Source organism: Prinia subflava, chromosome 6 (genome assembly GCF_021018805.1).
Source record: "Prinia subflava isolate CZ2003 ecotype Zambia chromosome 6, Cam_Psub_1.2, whole genome shotgun sequence".
NCBI lineage: Eukaryota > Metazoa > Chordata > Aves > Passeriformes > Cisticolidae > Prinia > Prinia subflava.
Genome location: NC_086252.1, coordinates 37108857 through 37136093, shown reverse-complemented (window position 1 = coordinate 37136093; position 27237 = coordinate 37108857). Strand labels below are relative to the sequence as shown.

At 47.0% G+C, this 27237-nt stretch overlaps 1 protein-coding gene across 3 annotated transcripts in view; it reads right to left on the bottom strand.

Moving 5' to 3' along the window:
- Positions 1–535: 535 nt before the first annotated feature.
- MBD5 (methyl-CpG binding domain protein 5) overlaps positions 536–27237 on the bottom strand; it is a 112782-nt gene continuing 86080 nt past the window's right edge. For all 3 annotated transcript variants that reach the window (XM_063401024.1, XM_063401025.1, XM_063401026.1), the window contains 6 exons: positions 18820–19812; positions 17009–17235; positions 14033–15202; positions 8725–8798; positions 6494–6569; positions 536–3941 (listed from right to left, as the gene is read on the bottom strand). In XM_063401024.1, the coding sequence (XP_063257094.1) occupies positions 3870–3941; positions 6494–6569; positions 8725–8798; positions 14033–15202; positions 17009–17235; positions 18820–19812 (2612 nt within the window). In that variant the 3' untranslated portion in view covers positions 536–3869. The remainder of the gene's footprint in view (positions 3942–6493; positions 6570–8724; positions 8799–14032; positions 15203–17008; positions 17236–18819; positions 19813–27237) is intronic.

Sequence of the window (27237 nt, the reverse complement as noted above, 5' to 3'; positions counted from 1 at the left end):
CAGGAACGCGTGCTGGGGTGTCTGTGGGCCTGGCAGTCCCCGCAGTTCCAGGATCATGACCTGGGGATAGAACAATTTATTCCTTGTAGGATTTTTTTTGGTTTTTAAGCCTCCAGGTGTTTTTCCAGCACTGACAGGACCCCGGTGTGAACAGTATCGGACTGAAGGATCAGTTTGGGGTTTGGGATTCTGGAGATCCCATGCCCGCAGCACTGGGTGTTTGGGGAATCCAGGATTCCCAGAGGGCTGGGATGGATCCTGGCTGGTGTGAGCAGGAGCCTCCGCAGCCGCCGGCTCCCCAACTTACCCGTCGGATGCGCCGTGGCCTCCCCGGAGCGCACGGAGCACGGCCCTGGCAGGCTGCACCGGGAATTCTCGTGCCTCTCACGGATTGACCTCAACCTCACACCTGTGGGTTGCTGGTTTAATTCCACAGCGGTGCCCGTGGCCCCGTTTAAGAGTGGGCATCCCATCGTGGCATGGAATAATCCGTCGGAAGACAAAGTCCCTGCCCCGAAGAGAACAGCACAGGAACTGTTTTTTCTGGTGATTTAATCATAATATTGACAACTTTATCAAAAATTACAAAACTGATATTAAAAAAATTCTCTAATTCTTAGTAAGACTAGAATGGGTTTTTTTAAAAAATAGAAAAGCACTTTTATGCTACGGCTCTTCTGGAATTCTCACATTACAACCCTACATAGCAAAATACAAACTGTAGCTAAGAAAGGTAATTCAGTCCTAAGGTAATTCAGTCCACCACGAGCCCTCTAATATCTCTAGACCATCAAACTCAGGGACTCCAAAAGGATTTCACATGACTCATAAACCTTCTGCAAAGATGATTTCGGAAAGACCTTGGAATTTGAAGTTCCTCTTAACCCCTAAAACCTTAGACTGTGAGGACAACAGACCTGGGACATCAGAGGTGGGGTGGGGATTTTTTTTTTGCCTTTTTTTTTAAAATTATTTTTAAACTATGTGGATATTATTTCTTTTTTTGCAGCTGATACCAGCCAGAAAGTTGAAAATACGAAGAAAATCCACTGAAAGAAATGAAAATATTTTTGTTCCGTTTCGTTTATGGCGTTCACACAACGCACCATAAGAGAAAGAGGAATATTTCCTTTAATTTGAACGTCATCTGAATGACTCAAACCACATTAAGTTCACCCACTTAAGCAAAAAGAAAGCATAATAAATAAATAAATAAATAGACAAGAATATGCAACACTTTACATCCTCAAGGAATCACGGCGTTCCCTAAATCTACCGAGGTCCTGATCGGCGTCGTGGGCTCGCTGTGCTCAGCCACTCTGGGGTGATTGTGCCACGTTCATGACAAATCCAGTGGTGATCCACTTTCCACAATGGAGTGAAATTTTTTTTGTGGGTTTTTTTTGTTTCTTTTGGAATTTTTTTTTTTTGGTCTTTTTTTTTTTTGTTGTGTTTTTTTTTTTTCTCCACCTTTTAAATATAGGAATTCTCTCTTAAATTAGAAAGTAGGCAAAAAGTATTTTTTTTTTAAATTTTCATTTTTAAGTCTTCTATTAGAAAAAATAGAGATTTATTAAACAAAAAATAATAAGGTAGAAAGAAGGGTTGGGCCTCCATCAAAAAAGTAGATTATGCTTTAATGCAAAGAGAAAGAAATGGCTCTATGGGCAAAATTCAAGTATGAGTGACCAGTTTTTTAATCGTAAAGTCGGTGCAACATTTCTTAAAATGTTACAACACTGCATGACCTGTAACGCTCACAATATTTACATGAACTGCTTACACGAAACCATAAAAACTCTAAAAGAGAGAGAAAAAAAAATCGGTATGGACTGAAACAAACTACTCCTAGCACCCACATCAATGCCATTATCAACCGAGGAGATCAAGTGCACGAGAATACTTTACAAAATCTTAGGGATGTAAAGTAAAGCAGCGGGAGGGAGCACAGACCTAAGGGCCAAAGGAGACACGAACTCAGCCCTGGGACGCGGAGCGGAGGCAAAGGAGAGCCCGAGGGAGAGCGGCTCCGCACGGATCGGGACACGGCCACGGAGAGCGGAGCTGCGGCCCGGGAGGGCTCCGAGCGCAGCGGGGACACGGAGGAACCTGCCCGGAGCGGCTCCGGCACCGCCGCGACCCGCCCGGAGCCCGCGGAGCTGCGGGCCCGGCAGCGCTGTCCCGGCACCGGCACAAGGAGCCCCGGGATCCGCGGGATCTCGGGATGCGCCGCTGCCCGCGGCGCCGATCACTGCCAGTCCTGAGCCACAGAGCCGCGGGGGAGCCCGGGGAGAAGGGAATCTGAGGTAAGCGGTGGCCCCGGGGCCAGCGGCGGGAGCTAAAGCTCGCCCCGGGCACGGTGAGCTGGAGTGACCCGGGGGAGCCTCGCCACGGCCTCCGCCACCATCGCCACCGGCCGTGTGAAAAAGAAAAATGAAATCAAATGGAAAGAATGTTGTGCTACACTTCCGTTCGTTAATTTTATAATGGCTCATAGCTTTAGACTTTTAAATCTGTAGTGTATTAATTTTTTTTCTACATATGTTTCACATTTCTCACTTAATATAACATAAATAATTTGGTTAATAGATTTAACCTGCGCATTTCAGCCACATTAATATATATAAGAATCTGTTAATGGTATAAATAATTCTTTTTAAATAAAATAAATCTGATATGTTACATAATACTGATAAAAATTACTGCTGCTAATAGTTTTGTCAGCCACCCTTGAGTTTGTTTCTGTTTTAATACTGCGAGACGGATCCTGGGATCGCTTTTCCCGGACGCTGCGGAGCGTTGCCCTTTCATCCTACGCCAAACCAAAGGTAAAGGACAGCAATCAATCTGTGCTGATCACTGCTGGAAGCAGGGCCCCTGCCCCCTTCCCAGGAAACACCGTGTTAATGACCTTAGATAATTGAGGCTAATTAATCTAGGGGTGGTTGGAGGGGCTCAAGTTACGGGGGTATCGACTCTTTAGTTCCTCGGGTGGCTATGAAACTTCTACAAAAATGCTTGACTAAGATAGTCCCTCTACCCTTCTTTTTTTTTTTTTGTCCTTTTTAATCAAATCTACAGCGCTCTACGTTCAAAGCTAAGGAAATAAAAACGCAACCGAGGGGTTGCAGCCGTGGAATTGTTATTCAGGGCTGTGATCCCACATCCCGTGGGGAATCTGCGAGGCTGCGCTCTCCTCGAGGCCTGAACTGGAGTACAGCACTTCCAGGCAAGGTTATTCCACACAGACATAGCAATGAACACTCAGTGGCGTGAGGTGGATGTCATCATTAAGGTATTACATAATCATGCCTTCTCTCTGCTGTTAAATACAAAAACAGCATCTTTTACATTATCATATAAAAGCATTTAGGCTGTATTTTTATTTATCACTTTACACTGGTAGTCTCTTGTATGTGTACTCAATAGAAACCAAAGAATTTTGTACACTATTTTTTGTACAATAAAAGATAAAGTGTGCATTAGGTACGCTTGTACATGACAATATTGTACAATATTTACAGTTCAGATATCACCATGAAATTCTGTATTATCTATATACACAATGAAAATTTCTCAGAAACATTTGGACTATTTCTTATAATCACAATTTTTAGTATTATAGAAAAAAAAAAAAATCAGTAATCATCTGACATTGTTACTGCAACCTTCCAAGATTTCTGATTGGCTTATCCAGCAACCTCTATCCCTCCTAATCATCCCAAAAGTGGCACCAGTGCTGCTGGTGGTGCCCTGCTGGCAGCGAGCTGTCTCCAGAAATCCCGACAGAGCCCGGATCAATACCTACAGATAACTCATGTGCACGTTCACTGTGATAAGGACTGGACCAGTAACAAAGACATTCAATGTTATCTAGAGATCTTCCTCCTCTTGAGCTTTGGAGGCTTCACTTGTCTGTCTCCCTGCGGGATTTGGTGGACCTGGAAGTTAATACAGGCAAAGTTAGCAAAGGTTAGCACAGGACAGAGGGCAGGGGCATCAGGGAGCTGCAGGAGGGCTGGAGGGGCTGGCAGGAACCAGCTCAGCCTTCCACAGCTCTGCTGAATAAAGGCACTGCAACAACTCTGGGGAACTGAGGGGAAAGGCTGATCCCAAACCCTGAGCACCCCAAACCCTGCAGAGAGGCAGCGGCTGCAGTGCTGGAAACAGCCACATCATCGGGGACTGAAACCCCTAATGAGGGACTGAGACCCCCTAATGAGGGACTGAAACCCCCTAACCAGGGACTGAGACCCCCTAACCAGGGACTGAAACCCCCTAACTGAGACTGAAACCCCTAATGAGGGACTGAGACCCCCTAACGAGGGACTGAGACCCCCTAATGAGGGACTGAGACCCCCTAATGAGGGACTGGAACCCCCTAATGAGGGACTGAGACCCCCTAATGAGGGACTGAAACCCCTAATGAGGGACTGAGACCCCCTAACGAGGGACTGAAACCCCCTAATGAGGGACTGAAACCCCCTAATGAGGCACTGAAACCCCCTAACCAGGGACTGAGATCCCCTAATGAGGGACTGAAACCCCTAATGAGGGACTGAGACCCCCTAGTGAGGGACTGAACCCCCCTAACTGGGACTGAACCCCCCTAACTGGGATTGAAACCCCCTAACCAGGGACTGACCCCAAACTGCAGGAATGGCAAACTCAGGGACAAACTCAGGACATTGTAGTGACCAGAGCAATAAAACGTGGGAAGAAGAGGGTGAGAAAATGCTGCTGACAGGGAGAACTGGAGAAATCCAGCTCAGGGCTGGTGTTAAGGAGTGAGGGATGCTCAGGAAACTCTCTGTGTAGAAAAGGAAACCTTCAGTGCCGAGCTAGCGCTGGATGGACGGGGGAGCCCAAGGCTGGCCTCGCTGGCTGCTCAGGGAGAAGCAGTGGCAGAGGGAGGAGGAGGAGGAGGCTGAGCTGGTGTGGAATTCCACCACCATCTGTCGGCAGCAGCTGCAGCTCCCAGCACAGACCCGACCCCTCAGCAGCTCCCGGGCTCCCCCCCGGGCTCTCTGACACCCCCTGCCTCCCCTGCCTGTGCCAGGATCCCCCTGGGAGCTGCTCCTGCTGCACATTTCCCATCCCGCACCGGCTGGGGCTGAGCAGCAGGAGCTGCACAAGCTGCAGGTGACTGCAGAGAGCTGCTGAGTCCTGGGAGTGCTCCTGGGAATGGCAATCCTCATGGAAACCAGCCCTGATCCCAAATTCCAGCCCACACAGCCAAAGGCTCCATCAGGGCACTGCAGCCCATCGGTTTGGGTGGCAGGAGAGGCAGCAAATCCGACCACAGCCCTTCCCTGAGCCTCCTCCTGCTGCTCCCGGTGCCAGGCAGGCAGCTCCCGGTATTCCTGCATTTATGGCTGGGAAAAGGTGGCAGCAGGAGGGGCCAGCCCAAACACTCATCCCAAATTTATCTGTTACAGCCCCACAATCAGCTCCTGCTTTCCTTGTCCTTCCAAAGCAGGGAAACACAACGACGTTGTTTTAAATCAAAGCTCAAATCTCAGTTTGTAAAATTCAGTTTCAGCAAAAGATTTGGTTGGGTTGTTACTTAAAAGCTACTGAATAACTTTTTAAATGTTTCTTTTTGGGTCTGAAATCAGCTCTAAACCTCCTGCTCTTCAAACATATAAATAAATATAAATACATTTCATTTTCATACTCCAGAAGCTCCCCAAAGTGTTACTGGAACTTCCAAACCTGCACATCTTCAGTCCTGAGCACTGAGTATCAGCAAAACCCCTTTTTTCCCCCTGTGTTCAAACACTTTATAATTAGTAATTTGAATAATTAATGACCAACTAGAGGATGTGGGAGGTTACATGAGCTGTGATAGATTTGTTTTTTATTTTTAGGTGGGCTGCAATGAAATTACAGCCATGTTTTAGAAATAAAAATGAGGATATTTTATAAACCAAACTTGTAATTGGAAAGATGCCGGAGTTACACAATAACAGTGTAATTAGTGTGGAAAAACCACTCTTGGGTGTGAGATTAGAAATATTATTTCCTTTTTTTTTTTAAACTTACCTCTCATGACAGCATCTTTCATTTCTCATGGGGAAAAACTGAATTCCAAGGGTTTTGCACTCAAAAGATGCTTTCAAATGTGCTTTCAGTACCTTGCAACTCCAGCTGGGAAACAAATGAGGCTGATTTTGTGTCCTCAGCCAGAGGAACCCCATGGAACAGGGCAGGACTGGAGCTCCTCCAAGGATTGTCAGGCTGGATGTGCAAATCTCTTTTGTCAAAAGTAACAAAATTTGCAGTGCACCTAAAATCCTACAACTTTTCCCATTTTTCAGAACCATCAGACATTTGCAAACGGTTTTTAAGGCAGGGGAAATATTGAAAATTCCTCATTATTTCAGAAAATAAACCCAGAATGTGTTAGAAAGCCACTCAAAGCAAGCCTCCCTCCATTGGACACATGCAGAAACACGGAAAAGGAGAATATTCCCAAGGAAAAGGAACTTACATTCCCAGACATTTTGTCTAGTTCACTCATGGCCTCGTGTATAGCAGCTTCTAAATGGTTATTTAGCTTTCCACTTCTAGGGAGAAAAGATGAAAGGCATCAGTAATTCTCAGGGACAGAAGCAAAGCTGCAAACAGTGACAAACAAACACAGGAATCCATTGGGATTGGTGACCCTGCAGCCCCGGGCTGGGAGCACAAGGAGGAAGCTCAGACCTGTGACAATTTTATGGAGAGCAGAGGTTTGTGTTGGGATTATGGGAGAAAAGTTAAATATCCTCCTAACTTTCAGTAAACTGAATTAATGATCTCGAATATTCCCAGTTTCACCCTGGGGTGGCAGCACCCCACAGGCAGAGGGAGGGTGGGGGGAAGGTTCCCTTCTTCCAACCCCAAATCACCCCAGGCCGTTTCAGTTCAGTGACAATTCCATGGAGTCTTTGTCCCCTAAGGACTCTCCCACCTGGACACGGGGACAGGTCCTGCTTTGGACAGGGGGAAATGGAGGAGGAGGAGGAGGAGAACCACGTTTGTCATGAGGGAAGGTGATGGCACAGACTGGTGAGGAAGGACCTTGTCCCCTGCTGGGACACCGGGGCTGTCCCTCACTGACACCTCCTATAAAACCCTTTTAAATCACAGAATCCTGGAATGGGATGGGCTGGAAGGACCCCAAAGCCCACCCAGTGCCATCCCCTGGGACACCTCCCACTGCCCCAGGCTGCTCCAAATCCCAGTGCCCAACCTGGCCTGGGCACTGCCAGGGATCCAGGGGAGCACAGCTGGATCAGGGGAGCACAGCTGGATCAGGGGAGCACAGCTGGATCAGGGGAGGGGCTGGGAAAGCTCCAGGGGAGCACAGCTGGATCAGGGGAGCACAGCTGGATCAGGAGAGCACAGCTGGATCAGGAGAGCACAGCTGGATCAGGAGAGCACAGCTGGATCAGGGAGGGGCTGGGAAAGCTCCAGCAGAGCACAGTGAGGAATCTGTGCCATGGCCTGGGGAGCGAGGCAGGCAGTGGCTCCTGGAGGAACAGGATGGCTGAGATGGAACTGAGACATGAAGAATTCATGGAGCTCCGGAATGTGAACGTCATTTCAAGGACCTGGATGCCAACCCTGCTCTGCTGAACCGACCCTGGGCCTGTGTGATGAGGACTCTGCGTGCAGCAATCATGTTTAACACTAAATGTTTAAAACACCTGGATAAAAATCCAGCAGTACACCACAAACCAGACAGAAACCCACGAACTGTGCCAGATAAATCTACAGCAGGACATGGGAAACCAGGCAAGGTCCACCAAAGGATGTGAACTGGGAAATAAGCTGGAATATGGGGAAGAACCTCTGTAAGGGCTGTAAGGCAGTGTTTATGTCAGCTTGAACCACTTTAAATCTGTCCTGGAGTCACTGATTTCCCTTCAGGGACATGAATAAATAACTGGGAAGTCACCAAAAGCCCTTCTGTGTTCCCTTAAAATCCAGAAGCTATTCTGAGGATGGTGTTGGAAAAAACAGCCACCATCACTGTCTCATTGGTAAAAGAATTCCTTCTCTTTGGCCCCGTGGGACACAGAAATAAAAGCAAAGCTCACCCCTTAAAGGAGGGGAACAGAGGGAATTATTTAATCCCTTTCAGAGCTGAGTTTAAATTCTCATTTCCCTGTGACAGTGAACAAGCACCATCACAGACCAACCCCATCACAGCACAATTCCTACTCCATCATCCTTTTAAAGATGTCCAGGATTTTTTTTCCCTGCAAAATTCAGTAATTTTCCTCTTTCTGCCCATCCTGATGCTTCATGTCCCAATATTTGCTGTTTCACAGTTTTTCCAAGCTGGTGTTTGTCACTAAAAGGTGGGAGCTGGACAAACCCAGCAGCTGAGACAGAGCTCAGCCAGCCACACCCCCCTAATCCTGAAATTCCCATTCCCAGCAGGGGGAATAAAGGAATTCCCCAGAATAAACCTGTGCTCAGCAGCCACAGCAGAGGGGAGGGGGCCGGATTAAAGAGTGTGGTTTGTCAGGATGGTTTTGATGGACAACGTTTCTGCTGTAGTGTACAAATCCCTCCAGAAGCTGCCACAAGTGGAACATTTTACTCAAAATCCAGATTCCAGACCCAGCGTGAGGAATTCCAGGGAATGAACCCCTCAGCTTGGCTGAGCTCCCCAAAGGGCAGAGAGGAGGGGAATGATGGGGATTCCGTGGGGATTTGGGATGGACTCACTTCCTGTTCCTCTTCCTGGCGCGGCTGAACGCCTCCAGCCCCTCCGTTAGTGTCTTCAGCTTCTCGGGCTCCACCTGGGGAGGGATGGACAGCACAGCTTGTCACCCCCAGAGCAAATCCTCCTCTCCTGCTCTGGGACCCCTCCAGAGGGGCAGGGACAGCACCTGCAGCTCCCCAGCCCTCCCACTCCATCCATTCCTGGAACCTCCCACCAGCGGTGACAGAAACGCAAATCCGCCACAATTGGCACCAAACCCAGGGGAGAATCCTTTAAAGACTTTTCCAAAATTGTGGCACCAAACCCAGAGGAGAATCCTTTAAAGACTTTTCCAAAATTGTGGCACCAAACCCAGAGGAGAATCCTTTAAAGACTTTTCCAAAACTGTGGCACCAAACCCAGAGAATCCTTTAAAGACTTTTCCAAAATTGTGGCACCAAAACCCAGAGGAGAATCCTTTAAAGACTTTTCCACAACTGTGGCACCAAAACCCAGAGGAGAATCCTTTAAAGACTTTTCCACAACTGTGGCACCAAAACCCAGAGGAGAATCCTTTAAAGACTTTTCCACAACTGTGGCACCAAAACCCAGAGAATCCTTTAAAGACTTTTCCACAACCGTGGCACCAAACCCAGAGGAGAATCCTTTAAAGGCCTTTCCTGGCAGTGCTGGTGGAGTGTCCCACCCTGCCCTCACATTCCCACACGGATTTCACATCTGGAATGCACAGCTGGAATTCCAAGTGCCTGGCACTGCTGAGCCCCTCTGGATCCCGGGGTTTCCATCACCGCCAGCTCCTGCCTCAGCAATTCCAGGTTCAACTCAGGCACGGCCAAATTCATTCCCATTCCAGAAGGAATTCCTTATCTCCCTTCTCAATCCAGGAATCTTCACCAGAGCTTCAGCCAGCTTATTTCTTGCTCTTAAAACCAGTTATTTAAATTCTTTTTTATTTTTCTTTAGCGATCAGGGATGAATTTGGGCACGTGCTCAAGAGAAGTAGGAATTGAAATCTTGAATATTTTAAATTTAAACAAGTTAACAAGCACTGTGTAGGCACCAGTAAGTCCCAGTGTCAACAATGCAAGCAGAAAATTAATTACAATTTCTCTATAATTTCATCATTTGCATCTCAACACATGAAGCCACTTCACTCTATTGTTTTGATCTGGCTCAGTCATTCCTGCTGGTAAAAACAACAAAATCAGATATTTACAACACATCAACCTAAAGAAAATAAATGGTTCAATTCCTGTTCCTCTGCTACATTCACATAAATACAAATTTATTGTGTGCCCATACCCAACCTGGAAATGAAGTGGGAATGCAAATTCCCTCCAAACTCAGCCTTCCAATTCCTAAATAATTTATATTCACCACAGATCTGACGTGTGGACACGACAAGGCAGAGGTAACGAGTGAGCAGTTGCCAAAATCTCTCAAAAAAAGGCCCAAAATTGCACATTTAGACCAAATTTCAGTGTCTTGAAGTCACACCTGTGCTAAAGGAATTGGGAATGTGCTGATCCCAGGAGTCATTAATGGAGAAATCTGCACTTGGGAGCTGAGATCTCAATTTTCATGAAATAAATTCAATTATGCCACAAATTGTAGTGCATTTCCCTTAAAACCTGCTCACTTTTGATGCAAACACCTCCAATAACCCCTCCCCTCACTGGATTTTGGAAGAATACAAATTGAGAAGAAACTGAGAACCTGGGGAGCTTTTCTAAGGACAAAAGAGAAAAAAAGAATTATCCCCATCCATAACAGAAATGTGCATCTACGGAACAAACTGCCAAGGGCTGCCAGGAGAGAAACTGCAAAGTTCAATGTAAATAACGTTATCAAGAATTAATATCATATTTGGGAAACAAAGGACCTCTCAAAGTAACAAAAAATCCTCATTATTGGCATTTTGTGATGGTTATACATTAAAAAAAAAATTGGGTTTTTTTGGAAAAAGTATCAAACTGCCACAAAACAGGGTGTGGAAAGCAACTCCAACAGAAATAACAATTAATAATCATCAACAGCAACACCAGGCCAGTGAACACCAAATCACACACACGGGTGGGAGGAACCCTCCCTGTTTTACCTGCAGAACCAGAAAAGCCCAGTTTAACCAGCCCAGTTTAACCAGCTCAGTTTAACCAGCTCAGTTTAACCAGCCCAGTTTAGCCAGCCCAGTTTAACCAGCCCAGTTTAGCCAGCCCAGTTAAACCAGCTCAGTTTAACCAGCTCAGTTTAACCAGCTCAGTTTAACCAGCCCAGTTTAACCAGCCCATTTAAACCAGTCCATTTTAACCAGCTCAGTTTAACCAGCTCAGTTTAACCAGCCCATTTAAACCAGTCCATTTTAACCAGCTCAGTTTAACCAGCCCATTTAAACCAGCCCAGTTTATCCAGCCCATTTAAGCCAGCTCAATTTAACCAGCCCAGTTTAACCAGCCCAGTTTAACCAGACCATTTTAACCAGCTCAGCTTAAACAGCCCAGTTTAACCAGCCCATTTTAACCAGCCCAGTTTAACCAGCCCAGTTTAACCAGCCCAGTTTAACCCCTGGAAAGTCACGCTGAGAGCAGGATTTGCCCTGTTCAAATTCACCATGAAAAGCTCCCACAAAACCTTTGATTGCTCTGGTCCTGTTTAGGTGATGAATAATAACCAAGGTGGGTAATAATAAATTAATTGCTTAATGAGATACAACTCCTCTGGTTTGGATTAGACTCAGGCTTGCTCCTTCCCAGAAATTTCTGCTGCACTTCCTTGGGCTCCTCTAATTTCCAGTAGCCAAAAACCAAGGAAAGGAAGAGCAATATTCCTCTTCTCCTGTCTGGATCCTCCAAACAGATCCATTATTCCATTAATTACCTGAATACCCAAAGCCTTTTAAATGGAAACAAAAATCAAAGGACCAGAGAATGTACAAATCCCAACAGCAAATTCATACAAGGAGGGTCACATTTGGTTACACAGAGACTTTAGGAGATTTCAGGATGCTCCAGAGAAAAAGGAATTTTCCCAAGTGCTGCAGGTCACTCCCACCACGGCCTGGTGCAGAATTCCTGAAGAACATTTTGTTTTCAAGGTTATTTCTTTGTGGTTTTCAAGGGTGTTTCTTGTTGGTTTCCAGGCGATTTCTTCTGGTTTGGTGTGGGTTTTTCCCACCTTCCACCCTCAACACCCTTTGGAATGGCTGTTCACTCTGCACTTCTGGATGAAGGAATTACACACATTGCTTTCATCTTGAAATTTAAAATGATTTGTTAAAGGTGATCTGATGCCAGAGGTGATCCACGATGTGGGAATTCCTTATGGACAACTTGGACTGTGACCATCCCAAGGATCTTCCCTGGTTTTGTGCTTCAGGATCCCATAAAATGGGAGCCACTGGATTTAACATCCCATTAACAGGATCCCATAAAATGGGAGCCACTGGATTTAACATCCCATTAACAGGATCCCATAAAATGGGAGCCACTGGATTTAACATCCCATTAACAGGATCCCATAAAATGGGAGCCACTGGATTTAACATCCCATTAACAGGATCCCATAAAATGGGAGCCACTGGATTTAACATCCCATTAACAGGATCCCATAAAATGGGAGCCACTGGATTTAACATCCCATTAACAGGATCCCATAAAATGGGAGCCACTGGATTTAACATCCCATTAACAGGATCCCATAAAATGGGAGCCACTGGATTTAACACCCCATTAACAGGATCCCATAAAATGGGAGCCACTGGATTTAACACCCCCAGCTCCCACACGAGGCACAGAAACCCAGCACAGCAGAGGAGGGTGCACAAACCCACAGCAATTCTGCTACCCACAGGTCAGGGAGGAAACCTGGAACTGCTCAGGAATGTAGGGAAGAGAATTCCCCTCCTTGGAGAAGTTCTAAAAAGGAAACCCTTCAGTTCTACAGAGATTTGGACACAGATTCTGCAGCTGATCCATAAAAGCTCCCTGGGAATGGGAATGCTGTCCTGACTCACACAGACAGGGATACTGAACGTGGAATTCTTCCAGTTTTGTTTCATCCCTGAATCTTTGTGATCTTCTCTTGTGCCTCCACTTCCTGACCTGCCCTGTAACTCGGGGCTCTGAAACACCAGCCTGGTCTGGGCTGGGCTGGGTTGAACCATGGAAAGCTCTGGAATATTCACTCTCACCTGCCAAGGAGACTGAAGTTCTGCTCTGGGGCTGAACCCACAGCAGCCCAGCAGCATCCAGGGTTTACAGCTCCAGTGGGGAGGGACTGGCAGATCCCAGAGCAGCTGGGGCTGCCCCTGGATCCCTGGAATGTCCCAGGCCAGGCTGGACAGGGTTGGAGCAGCCTGGGACAGTGGAATTGTCCCTGCCACGGCAGGGCTGGGATGGGATGAGCTTCTTGTCCCTTCCCTCCTCTGGGTATCTGCTCTTGGCTGGATTTAAAGGAATGCTTTGGTCCAACCCGTTCTCCTCAGTTTTAAGTGATTTGATTTCTTTGTGTCACTGACAAACCCCTATCTCCTTAAATCTCCCCTTTCTGCTTAAGCATTTTTAAAATTTGCATTTTGTAAAATGGCACTCAAAAATATTTATAGGTGGAAGATGTGCAGCCTTTTATAAGAACTACAAAGATGAAATGTTACACAAGCAGTGGAGATCAGATTTGAGAATATTTTCCATAATAAAATAACCAATACCTCCTTGATAACTGCATTTCCTGTGTATTCCCCAACAAGCACAGGATTTGTTGACACAAAAAAAGAATTTTAGCGTGAAAGAGCAAATTGGAACACTTTCCTTATTACTAAACAATGAGCAAAACCTCCTTTAGAGTTGGAAATGTGTGTGCATTTCCTGTGAGAAGTGTGTGTCAATCAGCAAGATTTCACTCATTAAAGATTCCTCCATCTGATTAGGCCACTTCTCCTTTCTGCAGCTTCAGCACTTTCAGGTATTTCCGTATCAGATGCTTTGGACACAGCCAGGAATTGGTCTGAACACGCCATGTAAGCCAGAACCATTTTTTGTTAACACCAAAAAATCCTTTAGCAAAGCCCAAATCTAACCTGTCTCATGGCCCTGGCAGGAAATTCAGGGGAAATTCAAGGAAAATTCAGGGAAAATTCAGGGAAAATTCAGGGAAAATTCAGAGAAAATCCAGGGGAAATCCAGTTCTACAAGCTACAGCTACGAAAAAAAAAAAAGCCATTTGTGCTGCTAAAAGAAGAGACCGAACCAAGACAAAATTTTGATTTGTTTGCTGGTGGAGAGAGAGAGAAAGATGTGCATAGAGACATAAATATACCTTCCCCTCCTCAGCGTTCTGTTGACAGGAGTTGTGAACCTCCTCCTCTCTGCCAAGTTTGCCAGGCCAGGCCGTGAGTCCTTTGATCTGGCCCCAGACCAAGTCGCCCACGTTAAACGTCCTCGGCCTGTAGTGGATGAGCTCGTGGGACGAGGGCGACTCGGGGTTGCGCAGCTCCTCCTCGCTGCTGATGCTCTTAGCATCCGAGGGGCTGGGCACGCACCCGTTAATGCTTTTGGCATTAAAATCTCCATTGTAATGGATGTAGTCTTTCACCAGGGAACTCTCCAAGCTGTTGGAGGAGCTGGGGGATTGCTCTTCCAGGATCAGGTCTTGTTTGGAAGCGTTGAGCAACTCCCCGAAGCCCCTGTTGGGCTGCGGGCGGTTCCCGTTGATGTGTGCACATCGTTCCACAGTGTTCTCCAGTCTTTCCTTGAAACTCATCATAGTTCTTTTGTAATTGTTATACCTGAAATTCTCCTCCAGCATCTTCTCGCTCTGACAGTTCCGCTGCGCCAGCAGGGCCTGGTGCTGCTCCCCCTGCAGCAGCGCCGAGGCGTTGTTGGGCCTCTCGTGGCACGGGCTGCCGTGGATGTGGGCGGAGTGCTCCAGGAACTCCTCGCATTTCCACCTGCCCACGTCCCCCCCGGGGCTCTGCTCCCCTTCCCACTGCTTTTTGGGCGTGTTGCAGGCTGCTTTGTAGTACTCGTAGCCGTCCCCCTCGCCCTTGCCGTGCTCGGCGCCCTTGGGGCCCCGCGCGCCGCGGGCGCCGCGGCCGCGCCCCTCGTGCTCGGCGCCGCGGCCGTGGGCAGCAGCACCCGCCAGGTTCAGGGGGTCCCCGATGGAGGCTGTGAAGGCACTCATGGCACTCAGGGCGGGGATGGGGCTCGGCTGCGCCGCGCTGGAGCCGGCCGTGGTGATCACCACCGGCACCCCCTTGCTGGCCGCGTCCACCACCGCCTTGTAGATGGCGTCCACCGAGGCGTCGCCCGCGGCGTTGGGGACGTCCTTGGCCTGCTGGCCCAGGGACGGGTCGGGTCTCTGCTGCAGCTCGCAGGGGGGCTCCTGGAAGGGAGGCAGGAGAGCGTTGGAGCTCTCGGGAACCGGCGCCATTCCCATCTGGGTGATCATTCTTTTGTTGAGGACGGCGGCGTCTTCCTGCATCCTCACCTGGGGAAAGGAGAGGAGAGAGATGGGAACTGCTGTTCTAACTCAGGCTGGATTTCAGCAGATAAACTCTGGTTATTCAGTACAGCACGTTTCTTTTGGTTACACACCAGGTAGGAATTCTCACGCTGGACAGGGCAGAGGGAGAATTAAAAGCCTGAGTCAGAGGAAGACCAAAGCCCTGTCTCAGGCTTTGTCAGCAGGTCCTGTTTTCTCCCAAGTCCTGAACAACTTCACCAAGGTCAACATTTCTGATACAGAGACACAGGATGGTTTGGGTGGGAAGGGACCTCAAAGCCCACCCAGTGCCACCCCTGCCATGGCAGGGACACCTCCCACTGTCCCAGGCTGCTCCAGCCCCTCCAGCCTGGCCTTGGCACTGCCAGGGATCCAGGGGCAGCCACAGCTGCTCTGGGCACCCTGTGCCAGGGCCTGCCCACCCTCCCAGGGAACAATTCCTTCCCAATCTCCCATCTAAACTTCCCCTCTGGCAGTTTGAGCCCATCCCTCCTTGTCCTGTCCCTCCAGACACTGAAGCTGCCCCAGGGGAGCCCTCCCTTCTCCAGGCCTCTCCAGCTGAGCTGCTCTGCTCCAGCCTCCTGCTGGGGCACAGGATCACACCCAGGTGGGGTCTGGGCACCTCCAGAGGAGGAGAGACCTCAAATCCACAACCTGTGAGTTCTGCTCTCAACAGTTCCCTTTCTCTCCTTCCCAGACCCCAGCACTGCTTCTGTCCTTGTGTGCTCCTCGATGAATTCCTGAACGCCATCTCTGCTTCTGGAACTGCCCCACATTCCTGTCCCCTCTCTGCTGTGCCTTTCCCGTGGGCTCTCACGGACTGCAGTCCCCAATTCCCACATCCCATTTTATTGTGCTCCAGGCCCTGCCACAGCCTCCAGTCCAACCACCTGAGCTTCTCCTACTCCTTGTCACATCCACGGCCAGGGAGCACTGTCAGTGAGAGCACTGCAACAAAACTGTAAAAACCACAGGGAAAATCCTCCAAAAGCCCTTAAACACTTACTGTGACTATTCATATAACTGGGAATGTGACACAAAAGAATACTGGGCTAAAGATTTTCCACTTTTCCCCAGCTCCTGTTTCCTCCTGGAAGGGTGAGAGCTCTGCCTGGCCCCCTTTGCACTCCCCTCCTCACCCCTGCACCTCTGGAACAACAAATCCCTGCCTGCACCCTGGGCCTGTCACCTATTTTTGTTCTGTCAATACCCAACCTGTATTAGGAATATTTGTTATGTGGAGAGCAGGGAAGTCTCATTTTTGCCCAGTTTGTCAGAGTTTATTCACTCCAATCCCTGTTTTTCCAGGCTGCACAATCCCCATCACAGCCCTTCCACCCCATTTCAGTGGAATATGAGAGGACTGGTGCACACTGTCACTTATAATGACTTATTAAGTTTCTAATTACTGCAAAGTGCTATCAGCATTTATTCCTCACTGCTGAATTATCAGAATGGGCTAAATAAAAATTCAGGATCATTTCTGTGTGATGGAAAAGAGTTTTGTTAAAATTGTATAGTGATTGTCAGCATATAGAGGAACTTTTTTTCAATACATGCAGCATAACTCTTTCCAAAGCTCCTAAGGAGAAAGGGATAAAATTTCAATTACAAATGTTCCTGATTCGCAAAATCCATCAGCTACTGAGAGAATGTATTGTATACAGTGTACATGTAATTATAGAAATGCTACTGACTTAATGAGCAAAGAAAGCCAAACTCTGGAGGATGGCATTTTACCTCCTGAGAGCTGCACACCTGCTTGAACATCGATTTAACTCTGTTTTCTACCTGGAAATTCTGGAACAGACACGCCATGGGGTTTGGGTTGTTGGCTGGGCCAGGAATTTGGGGCTGGCCTTGAAAGCCCTGCACGCTCTGGTAGCCCTGGAGGAGGTGCTGCTGCTGCTGCTGCTGCTGCTGCTGATTGGGAGGAAACATCTGATTGTTGTTGAGCAGCGACTGGAGGTGGCTGAGCTGATGGTTGTTCAGAGTAGTGTTCAGAGATGACATTTCCCCTGCAAGGCAAGCACAGGCAAACACCACTCAGCAATTCCCGAGCTCCAGGGTCACTGAGTGTCCCCAAAACCCCTGGGGACAGCCCTGCTCCCTCCATCCCCAGGGACGGGGCTCTCCTGCTCCTCATTTCTCCACTCTCGGGGCTTTTGTGTCACCTCTCCTGGCAGGACTCCTGGAACAGCGGAATCCTGACAGGATTCCACTTCTGTGGAATTCCAGGAATCTCACTTAAACAGTGCTGGGGGATGAGGAGGGGAGAGAGAGAAAGAGACAATCATTTAAACCCCAAACAAAATGAGTTTTTCACCAATTGTGAAGGAGAAAAGGCTTCTTGGCTCAGCCACATCACACAACACGGTAAACAAGATTTTTTTAAAATTCCAGAGTAAAAGCTGAATTAATGTTTTCTATTACATGAAAATTTCACTTTGCATGAACGTTTTAGCTCTAAAAAAACAAATGCACTGTCAAACCTGACTGTATGAAATAATAATGCTTTAAATATATCCATTTTCTAGTTTTGTTTCTTTTTTAACATTAAAATCTTGTGTTTTTCTCAAAATTTCCATTTGAGAAGTCACTGTTAGATGTATTTTGTACAGAAAATGCCAAGCAGGTTGAGTTCACTGTAGCCACTTGTGTCAGGGTGAGGCATTATTTAATCATTATTTAATTCTCACCAGTAGATTACAGAGGAGCACCTACTCTATGATATGTTTTTGGTAAAAATAACCACAAGCTCATCACCCAGGAGGGACAAACTTTGTATTTAGGGGTTTTGCATCACTTGTTTTGGGATGTTGGTTGTTTGACACTTCAGCTACTCCCACTAACCCTGTGCTGCCACAGGCACTCCCGGCTGACCCAGGGATGCTCCTGAGCCGCTGCTCCTTGAACAGTGAAATAAATCCAGCTGCTCACACAATTTTCAGGCGGATTTAGTAGGTCTAGGTGGCAGAATTAACAACTCCCAAGATCAATATTAAACACTAAGGAACGGAAGTGGGATGTGATTTAGATTCCTTACAAGAAGAATTAAAGTTCTCAATGAACATGACAAAACAACACAAAAGGAAAAAAAGAGGAGAAAAGAGGAGAAAAGAGGAGAAAAGAAAAGGGAAGGGAAGGGAAGGGAAGGGAAGGGAAGGGAAGGGAAGGGAAGGGAAGGGAAGGGAAGGGAAGGGAAGGGAAGGGAAGGGAAGGGAAGGGAAGGGAAGGGAAGGGAAGGGAAGGGAAGGGAAGGGAAGGAAAGGAAAGGAAAGGAAAGGAAAGGAAAGGAAAGGAAAGGAAAGGAAAGGAAAGGAAAGGAAAGGAAAGGAAAGGAAAGGAAAGGAAAGGAAAGGAAAGGAAAGGAAAGGAAAGGAAAGGAAAGGAAAGGAAAGGAAAGGAAAGGAAAGGAAAGGAAAGGAAAGGAAAGGAAAGGAAAGGAAAGGAAAGGAAAGGAAAGGAAAGGAAAAGGAAAGGAAAGGAAAGGAAAGGAAAGGAAAGGAAAGGAAAGGAAAGGAAAGGAAAGGAAAGGAAAGGAAAGGAAAGGAAAGGAAAGGGGAGAATCGCAGTTTCCCTCGGCGGGAAGCGGCACTCACCGAGCAGGCCCGTGCCCAGGAGCGGGTTGAGGAGCTGCGGCACCGCGGAGCCGCCGCCCAGCTTGGCGGGGGCGCCGCCGGAGATGTTGAGCAGCGTCTCCGCCATGGACACCACGGCCGTGCCCCCGCCCAGCGCCGACACCGACAGCGCGGCCACCGCCGACGACGTGGTGGTGGTGGTGGTGGTGGCTGGCGAGGACGTGGCGATGGCCACCTCGGGGTGGCCGCCCGAGCCCAGCACGCCGCCCACCAGCTGCGGGTTGAGGGCCATGAGCGCCGGGGCGCCCGAGGCGGCGGGCAGCAGCAGCGGGCCGGGCTCGGTGCCCGGGAAGGCGGGCACGGCGGCGGGCAGCAGGCTCTCCACACGCTCGCCCAGCGCCTCGGCGGGCCCGGGCAGCTGCGCGGCCGAGGGCGCCGGGGTGCTGTGCTGCTGCTGCTGCTGCTGCTGCTGCTGCTGCTGGAGCAGGTCGGAGATGGTCACGTTGAAGGAGGGCACCGGGAGCATGGCAGCAGCCTGCGCCTGGTTCTGCAGCAGCGCCGCCAGCAGCTGGAAGTGCACGGGCTGCAGGACCTGCCCGTCCGCGTCGCCGGACAGGAAGGCCAGAGCAGCGTTGACGCTGGGGTTCAGGAAACCCAGAGGGTTCAGGCTGACCTCGGACTTGCCTTCTCCTGCTGAAGGCTGGAGGATGTTCAAGAGATTCTGGTTGAGGAGATGTTGCTGATTCACGGGCAGAGAGAGGGGCAGGGAGCTGAGGAGGTTCTGGTTCAGAGGATGTGGCAGATTGTTGTTTGCAGAGCTGTTCTGCGGGAAGTGCAGCGAGTGCTCGTGGCCGCCGAAGGGGAACTCGCCCGCCACGGGCAGCTGGCCCTGCTGCAGAGGGGTCCCGGCCGCGGTGGTGACAATGACACCGTCCTGCAGCACAGACGTGGTCTTGGTGATGGCAGCTTGGCTGGTGCCAGCGATGGCTATCGATGACGACGGGCCCAATCCCCCTGGAATGGGAAAAGCAGGAATATTAACGGGGTGCTGCCTCAAGTTTGAGATTTCGTGTTTTTCAGATCCTGCGCTGCCCAGGGGCAGCTCTGAGCTCACACTCAGGCTCACTCAGCTCTGCACACAGCAGGGACACAAAACAAATCCTTCTCCTGCTGCACACCAGGGACAATGGGACAAGAGTTCAGGGCAAAAGCACAAACAGGGGTGGCTGAGGGAGGAACAAGAAGGATGGGACTGCATCACCTGGGGCTGCAATGGGACAGTGAAAACCCAAAGTGCAAATGGACCAAAACTTATCAAAGTGTGAGACCTCGTGACCATTTGTCCATTTTGTGTCCATTTTGTGACAATTTTGGGTCCACCTTGGGTGTTGCCCTGGCCAGGCTCTTGTCCTGCCCAAGGTGTCCCCTAAAGGCCTTTCAATAAATCTCTGCTTTATTCTCCAGCTCTGTCCAGTCTCTGTTCCAGCTCAGCCTTTCCAAGGCATCCCTGGGAGACACCCATGGGACACCCAGCACACAGAAAAAGGGGCTGGGGAATCCAGACTGGAGTGCCTGAACACAGGAATGGACCTGCCGTGAGAAGTCCAGACACTCTGTGCCACATCCCATAGGAATTATCGTACTGCAGACTTGTACTTCCCTTAAAGTTCTTGGAGAAGGGTTACAACAGCTTTTCATTCACATATAATCACAGATTTTCAACAAAAATCTGGGCTTATAAGTAAAATAACCCCCAAACCAACCATGATTTAATAGAGTTAGTCATGGACCAGGCTGGAAGGAGGATCACATGAATGATGTTGGGTGAGAGACCGAGTCCATGATCCACTTCCAGCTTTAATTCATTTACAGAGTTTTGGGTTTTAGATTACTGTTTAAGGTGCTGTTTTGGAGTCCTGAATTCAAAAAATACATGGTGTGATGAGACTGTTCCAGGTCAGCAGGAATTCACAATTTGTAAAGGAAAAATGTAAATTGGGGTGGTCTAAAATCCATCATTTGGAATGAAAGGAAAGGGCAACTGGGTAAATTTACCATGAGGAGGCTACAAAGAAAGAGTAAAAATGTTTATTTGGGTATCTTTATACCCCTTCAGCAAAGCTGAAATATAAATTATTATTTTTACTTAAGGCAGTTTTGAATTGACAGTGGTCACTCATGTAGCTCTCAGGATGAGAGACTGAAAGGTATCAATGATCACAAAATATCAATTCCCATTTTCTGAACAAAAACTCTTTAAAAGGGGATCTGCCAGCACCCAAATGATAAGAACTGAGCCAAACCTTTACCTCATTTTAAGGTAAAATTACCATTTTTTAAGTGCTGTAATGTTGTGACAACTCCAAAAGGTGCAAAAGGAACAAAGAACAGTTTGCTCTGCCCTGAACTCAAGAGAACAAACCTCACTCCTCTCTCCCAGTGCCATTATCACGTTTCAGAGCAGAAATTAAATAATAAACTAACAAAAGGTGAGGTGAGAGCAAAGTGCAATTGTAGAGCAGGGGAAATCCTGCTCTGGGTGAGTGGGTCAGAAACCTTCTTGTTCACAAAAAATATTTTTTATTTATTTATTTTTAGAAATAAAATCAGTATTCAGAACTAATGCCCCAAGAATTTAAAAATCACGGAAAGTCCCAAACACCAACCTGCAGATTTAAGAACTTCCCAATGGAATGAGCTGTACCACTCCCCCTTGGATGTGTTAAGGAGCACATGGAGAGATTTTTACTTCAGGCATGAGGAAATTATTCTAGAGAGATCTCCTGAACATCAAATCTAGTTTGGGTGTTTTCCAGTGCACCTCATCTCTAATTTAATGTAATTTATTCCTGCTCCTGTTTTCCACTCTGCCCAGGTAAATGATGCCATGGAAGAGGATTTGCTGTGCAGCAAATCTCAAAGTTGGAAAGCTGCTGCCAGGTTTTGGGGAGAAATGGCTCTGTTTGCTCACCCCCATCACCCCCAGCTTCTGAGAGGTCCAAAATGAATTCAGACCTTTCTACAGATTAATTGAGAAATTAATTAATTGCTCCTGAGGAAAAAACAGAAGCCTTGATGGATATTCCTCCTGAGTAGGAGGCAGATGTGTCCTTATTTCAGTCCTGACTGGAGAAGCTGGGAGTCAGAGAGGGGATGAGCAGCCAGACTTCAGCAGGAAAAATAGAAAAATAGAGAAATATTCCCCCTAGCTTCTGTCCACAGCAGGAACTGGGCTGGGAGAGTCCAGGATTTTGTGTATTTACAGCTGCAGTCGGGGACACATTTCTCTGTGGCATCAGAGATCAAAATATTATCCCAACAAATCAATATTCCAGGTGAGAACATCCATGCAAACCATCCTCACTGCAATGTGGAGCTGTGAGAGATCCCCAGTGTCTGGCCCCAGACCAAAGCACAGAAAGATGACAACAGCCCCAAACCCCCAAACTCCAAAACTCCAAAACCCCCAAACCCCCAAACTCCAAAACTCCCAAACCCCCAAACTCCAAAACCCCAAAACCCCCAAACCCCAAAACTCCAAAAGCCCCAAACTCCAAAACCCCAAAACCCCCAAGCTCCAAAACCCCAAAACTTCAAAACCCCAAAGCTCCAAAACCCCAAATCCCCAAAGCTCCACACCCAAAGGTTTCCTGTGCCCACCTGGGATGGTTTTGGATGAGAAATATGAACAGGAGCTGAACACCAAAAGGAAATCCCAACTTCAGTTCCCAGCTCCACAAGAAATGGGGTATTTTGGATGCAGGGAACCCAAGAATGTGTGAGCTCAGTAAAAACCAGTCCTTAACAATCAGAATGGAAGAAGATGAAGGAGTCACACTAAAAGCCACAAAAGCCCAGAACAAACCCAGCTCCTGCAGCCACGGACTCTGCCAAAGTTCTGCTGCCACTTGTTGAGAAAAATCAACTCTTTGCAATGTAGTGGAAAGAAGAAATATCCAGAATGCAGAAAAAGCAGATTTGTTCTCTTAGACAGTCAATGAAATGTTTTGGGAGCAAATAAATATCATATAATTTTTTAAATTACTACTGATTTTCTTTCTGAGCATTTTTAATTCTACTTTCTTTTCAGAGCAGATTCATTTTCCTGTGTGGATTTTAGCTGTGTTCCTTTTTTAAAAGCATTGCTCGACGGGTGTTCTTCAGCAAAGACAATAAAATAAATGGGTATTATGGAATCAGTTTGTGTTCGAGAAGATTCACTTAAAATAAAGAAATCAGAGTAGAAGACATTCATCATTAATATCTCAGAATTGTTCTTCCTAAGCACAGATGTATTTTCCAAAAGGATTGCACTTAGAGTGTATTAATTAGAGAAGAATATTTCAAGTGCTATTTTACAACTCTTTTCCCTGTGAGAAACTCTCCATTACACATCTCAGTATTTAAATAGTCTCAAAAACACAGTGCTGGAATTTATGGGGAAAAAAAGTCCTTAAAAGAGGAGTATGAAGCACTGAGAAAAATGAAAGTGCAGCACTTGCTCATTACCCATCAACACCTGAAACATTTTTAGAGCTGAGCACAAAGAAATGGAATAAATTCCACTTTCTCAGTTCTTACTTTTCATGGAATCCCAGCTTGGTTTGGGTGGGAAGGGACCTCAAAGCCCACCCAGGGCCAGCCCTGCCATGGCAGGGACACCTCCCACTGTCCCAGGGTGCTCCAAATCCCATCCAGGCTGGCCCTGGGCACTGCCAGGGCTCCAGGGGCAGCCACAGCTGCTCTGGCAATTCCAGCCCAGCCAGGAATTCCCAATTCCCAATCTCCCACCCAGCCCTGCCCTCTGGCACTGGGAGCCATTCCCTGTGTCCTGTCCCTCCAGCCCTTCTAGACAATCTCTCTCTGCACATCCCTTAAACCACAGCCAGCTTTGCTTAGATTGGGTATTTTCCTGGCTGCTTTTCTAATTTGGAACCTTTCAAGTTTTGGAAAGCCTTGCTGGAATCTCCCTTTCCTCTCCTTGGTCCTTCCAGCTCTCATCCCCTCCCACTGGAATGCCAGGAAAGGAGCAATCTGCAGGATGCTCTCAAAAGCTGCCCCTGAGATCAGCAGGGTGTGAGGGCTCACAAAATCACTCAGATATTTTAATTATACCACAGCTCAGAGGGGTTGTGACACCTCGGCCGCCACTCGGTCACCCAGCCACGCCCGAGGTCCGCACCGGGGTGAAACTGGAATTAATCACTAACTAGAGATAAAACCTCCGGGTGTGCATTAGTGGGGAGATTGTTCAATTAGTGATATCCAGTGAAACTGCTGATGGAGAACACAACCCCAGAGTCCCTGAAGACCCCAGACATTGAGTTCTTGCTGTAACTCCCTATTCCACCCCTTACCTGCACACTGGGAACCAGGAGTCACACATTTTGACAATTAAATTCCCCCTTTTCTTTCTGGAATGGAAAATATTTAAGATCTTTAGCTGATACCTCCTTTATTCCACTTTATTCCACTTTATTCCACTATTTACTCCTTCCAATTCCAAAAAAGCCATAATTCAGCACTTAAGCACAAACTGCTGTCACCTGCTCTCCTTATCGAGATCCTGCAGTGCCCTGGGAGAGCACAGAAATCACCAAAAATGGCCAAAATAACCAAAAATAAATGAAATATCCCCATCAGAACCAGTTAAAATCCTGACCTGCCCTCGTGTGCAGCACCCCCTGCTCTGCTGGGAAATATTCACCTGCCTGCCCACAGCTCCTGGGCACCACGCTCCAAGATCACAGCGAGTTTTTCATTTACAACAAAGCTGGAATCTTGGCCCCTGAAATTTTGGGAGAAGGGCAAAAGGCCCAGAACTATTTATAGAACAACAGAAGATCATAAAATTAGGCTTTTAAAAATTAATAAAATTAAACTTTTTAAAATGTAATAAAATCAAGCATTTTTCGATTTGATTTTTAGAATTTAATACCTGTTCGAATTTCAGCCTTGGCTCTTCTCCCTGCCCATCTCCTGTGATTTCTGCATTTTCCCAGCACTGCTGGGTTGGAAATGACTTGCAGGAAGCTGCTGAGATGTGCTGAGCTGCCAGCAGAAAGCAGAGCAGTGCTGGAGTAGAAAACTGTCAATTCAACAGCACCAGAGCAGGGGCAGGAATTCAGATTTTCTCACCTGCTCTCTCTCTCCCCACTCGCAGCTGTGGCAGATGCATTGCAAATGAAGGAAAACACTCCACTGCCAATTTGGGAAGCCAAAAACTCCATAAAAAGCATTATTTCCTCCAATAATCCCCACTCCTCCCTCTAGCAAGGGCTGGAGCTTCCCACTGGTTCCATTTTCGGATGGTGAGAGCTAAATATGTGTGGGAAATCCCACAAAATTAATTCAGATTTTCTCTGTAATAATATCTTTAATAAGATTCATCTTTCTACATTAATTTGTTATTATATTTTACAAACTCCCTGATCTCTACCAACATAAAATCCTAGAAAGTTTGGCAGTTTAAACACCGACCAGGTAAGGGCCTGGTTAAGTGAAAGACTGTCAATTGTTGGCAAATTCCAATTTTTAGAGGTAAAACAACACCAGAAAACCCCAAGCTGTGTCCAGGCAAGCAGTGAACAGTTCTTACCTGAAGAGAAAAAAAATCACTTTCCTCTCCCCAAAATAATAACAAGGGAGAAGAAGTTATTATTTAGAAATAAATGGGAAAAAGCAGATGGAAATTTAAGTAACAGTGGTTCCTTATCATCTGTCCCAAGCAGGGAAAAGTTCCTCTGGGTGAACCCCAAATTATCTGGATATTTAAATTTGCTTTATAATTAGAAGAGAAGGTTCTTGCCATCCTGTCTGGGGGTGATTCCAGTTTAATAAGAGATTTTTGCTCAGACACAAGTCCCACAGAGTCAGATACTCTTCTGACCCAGGAGTCCACAAATTCTTCTGATTTTGTAATTTTAGGATATAGAAAGTAATTTTGGGAAGCAAATCCAGACATGTTTGGTTTGTGTTTTCAGCAGTTTGCCCTGAGGTGATTAAATCAAGGCCCCCTAAACCTTTTTCCCAGTGCCATTCCCCATTCCCCATTTCCTTGGCTGTACAAAAACAAATTCCTGTCCTCACCCGCACTGATTGGTGCTCTGCCCCTCCCTGTTTAATTATATTTTACTGTTTCTATTCTGTGCATTTCACCAGGAAAAAATCCCATTGCAGGGAAGGAATTACAGCCTTTTTTTGGCCAAATCTGCCAATTTTTTGTTACTTCTTTACTTCTAGACCCAGAATTTCTCCTGGTTTATCATGTTAATATTTGAGACCAGTGATGATTTTTATTTGCTCTGGTTATTGAGGTTCCCTTGATTTCCCTGATCAGCAGAGCTTTTATTCCCATAGTTTCACTCATTTCCATCCACCTCATTATTTGTGGTTTTGCTTTCTTAGCAGGATTTGGATGTTGAGTGTTCAACACCCAAACACAGATTTTCTACCCTGTGGACCACATGTTAAGAGGAAGGAAAAGGTAAATAAACAAAACCCCCATCAGGCAGTGATGCAGTTCCAGCCTGCAAAAAGAACAAATTCCACCACACACACCCTGAAAATTACCTGGGAACTAAAGATATTATCTGTGGAAGAAGAAAACAAGAGCTGGAATAACAAAACTTGGTCCATGTGGTTAAATTATAATTAAAAGCTTAGGCAATAAGCAGCTAATTGTGGGGATTCACAGGATCTTTTTCTCTCAGGAGCTATTTGTGAGGAGTAGCTGTTCTGAATTGCTGGCACAGACACAGAAAACAGATTTAGCAATTAAAATACTTCAAAACAAAGGGAAAAAAACAAGCCACAAACTGAAGTATGAACATGAGAGGTTCCTTTAGACATCTTCCTCAGCTGAAAGGCTCCTGAAAATTCAGTGTACAGAGGCTTTCACCAGCTCCATCCCCAAAACTAAGAGCAGAAATCCCAATATTCCTCTTCCCAGTTTTGTTATAGAGCCGGATGCAGGCTGGCAACTCACTTTTATTTCCAAAAATGATTATTAACCCCAAACACTCAACATTTCACGTGAGTTTCATGGAAGGAACATTCCCACCCTCCTGGAAATCCAACAGAATTCTCCCCTTTGGATCTTCTCAGCCCTGTGCTGCTCAGGCAAGAGGCTCAGAGAAGGTTTATGCAGAGTTTTGGGAATAACACAAAGATAACACAACCTGAGAGTTCACCTTAAAGAAGAAACCATTCTCCAGGCTTTACGTGGATATTCAAGGAATAATTAAATGCAGGCTGCGTATCCTGCAAGCACCAAGCTAAAGGAACACTCAGCAGCAGGGAATGGGACATTTCCCAATTTCCCAGCCTTTCCCTTTTAAAAGGAATAAAAGGATAAAAGGAATCACCTTTTATCTTTTAGATAAGGGGAAAAGTGGCACTTGAGGATTTTTTAATTCCATGGCTCCAACCAGAGTGGGA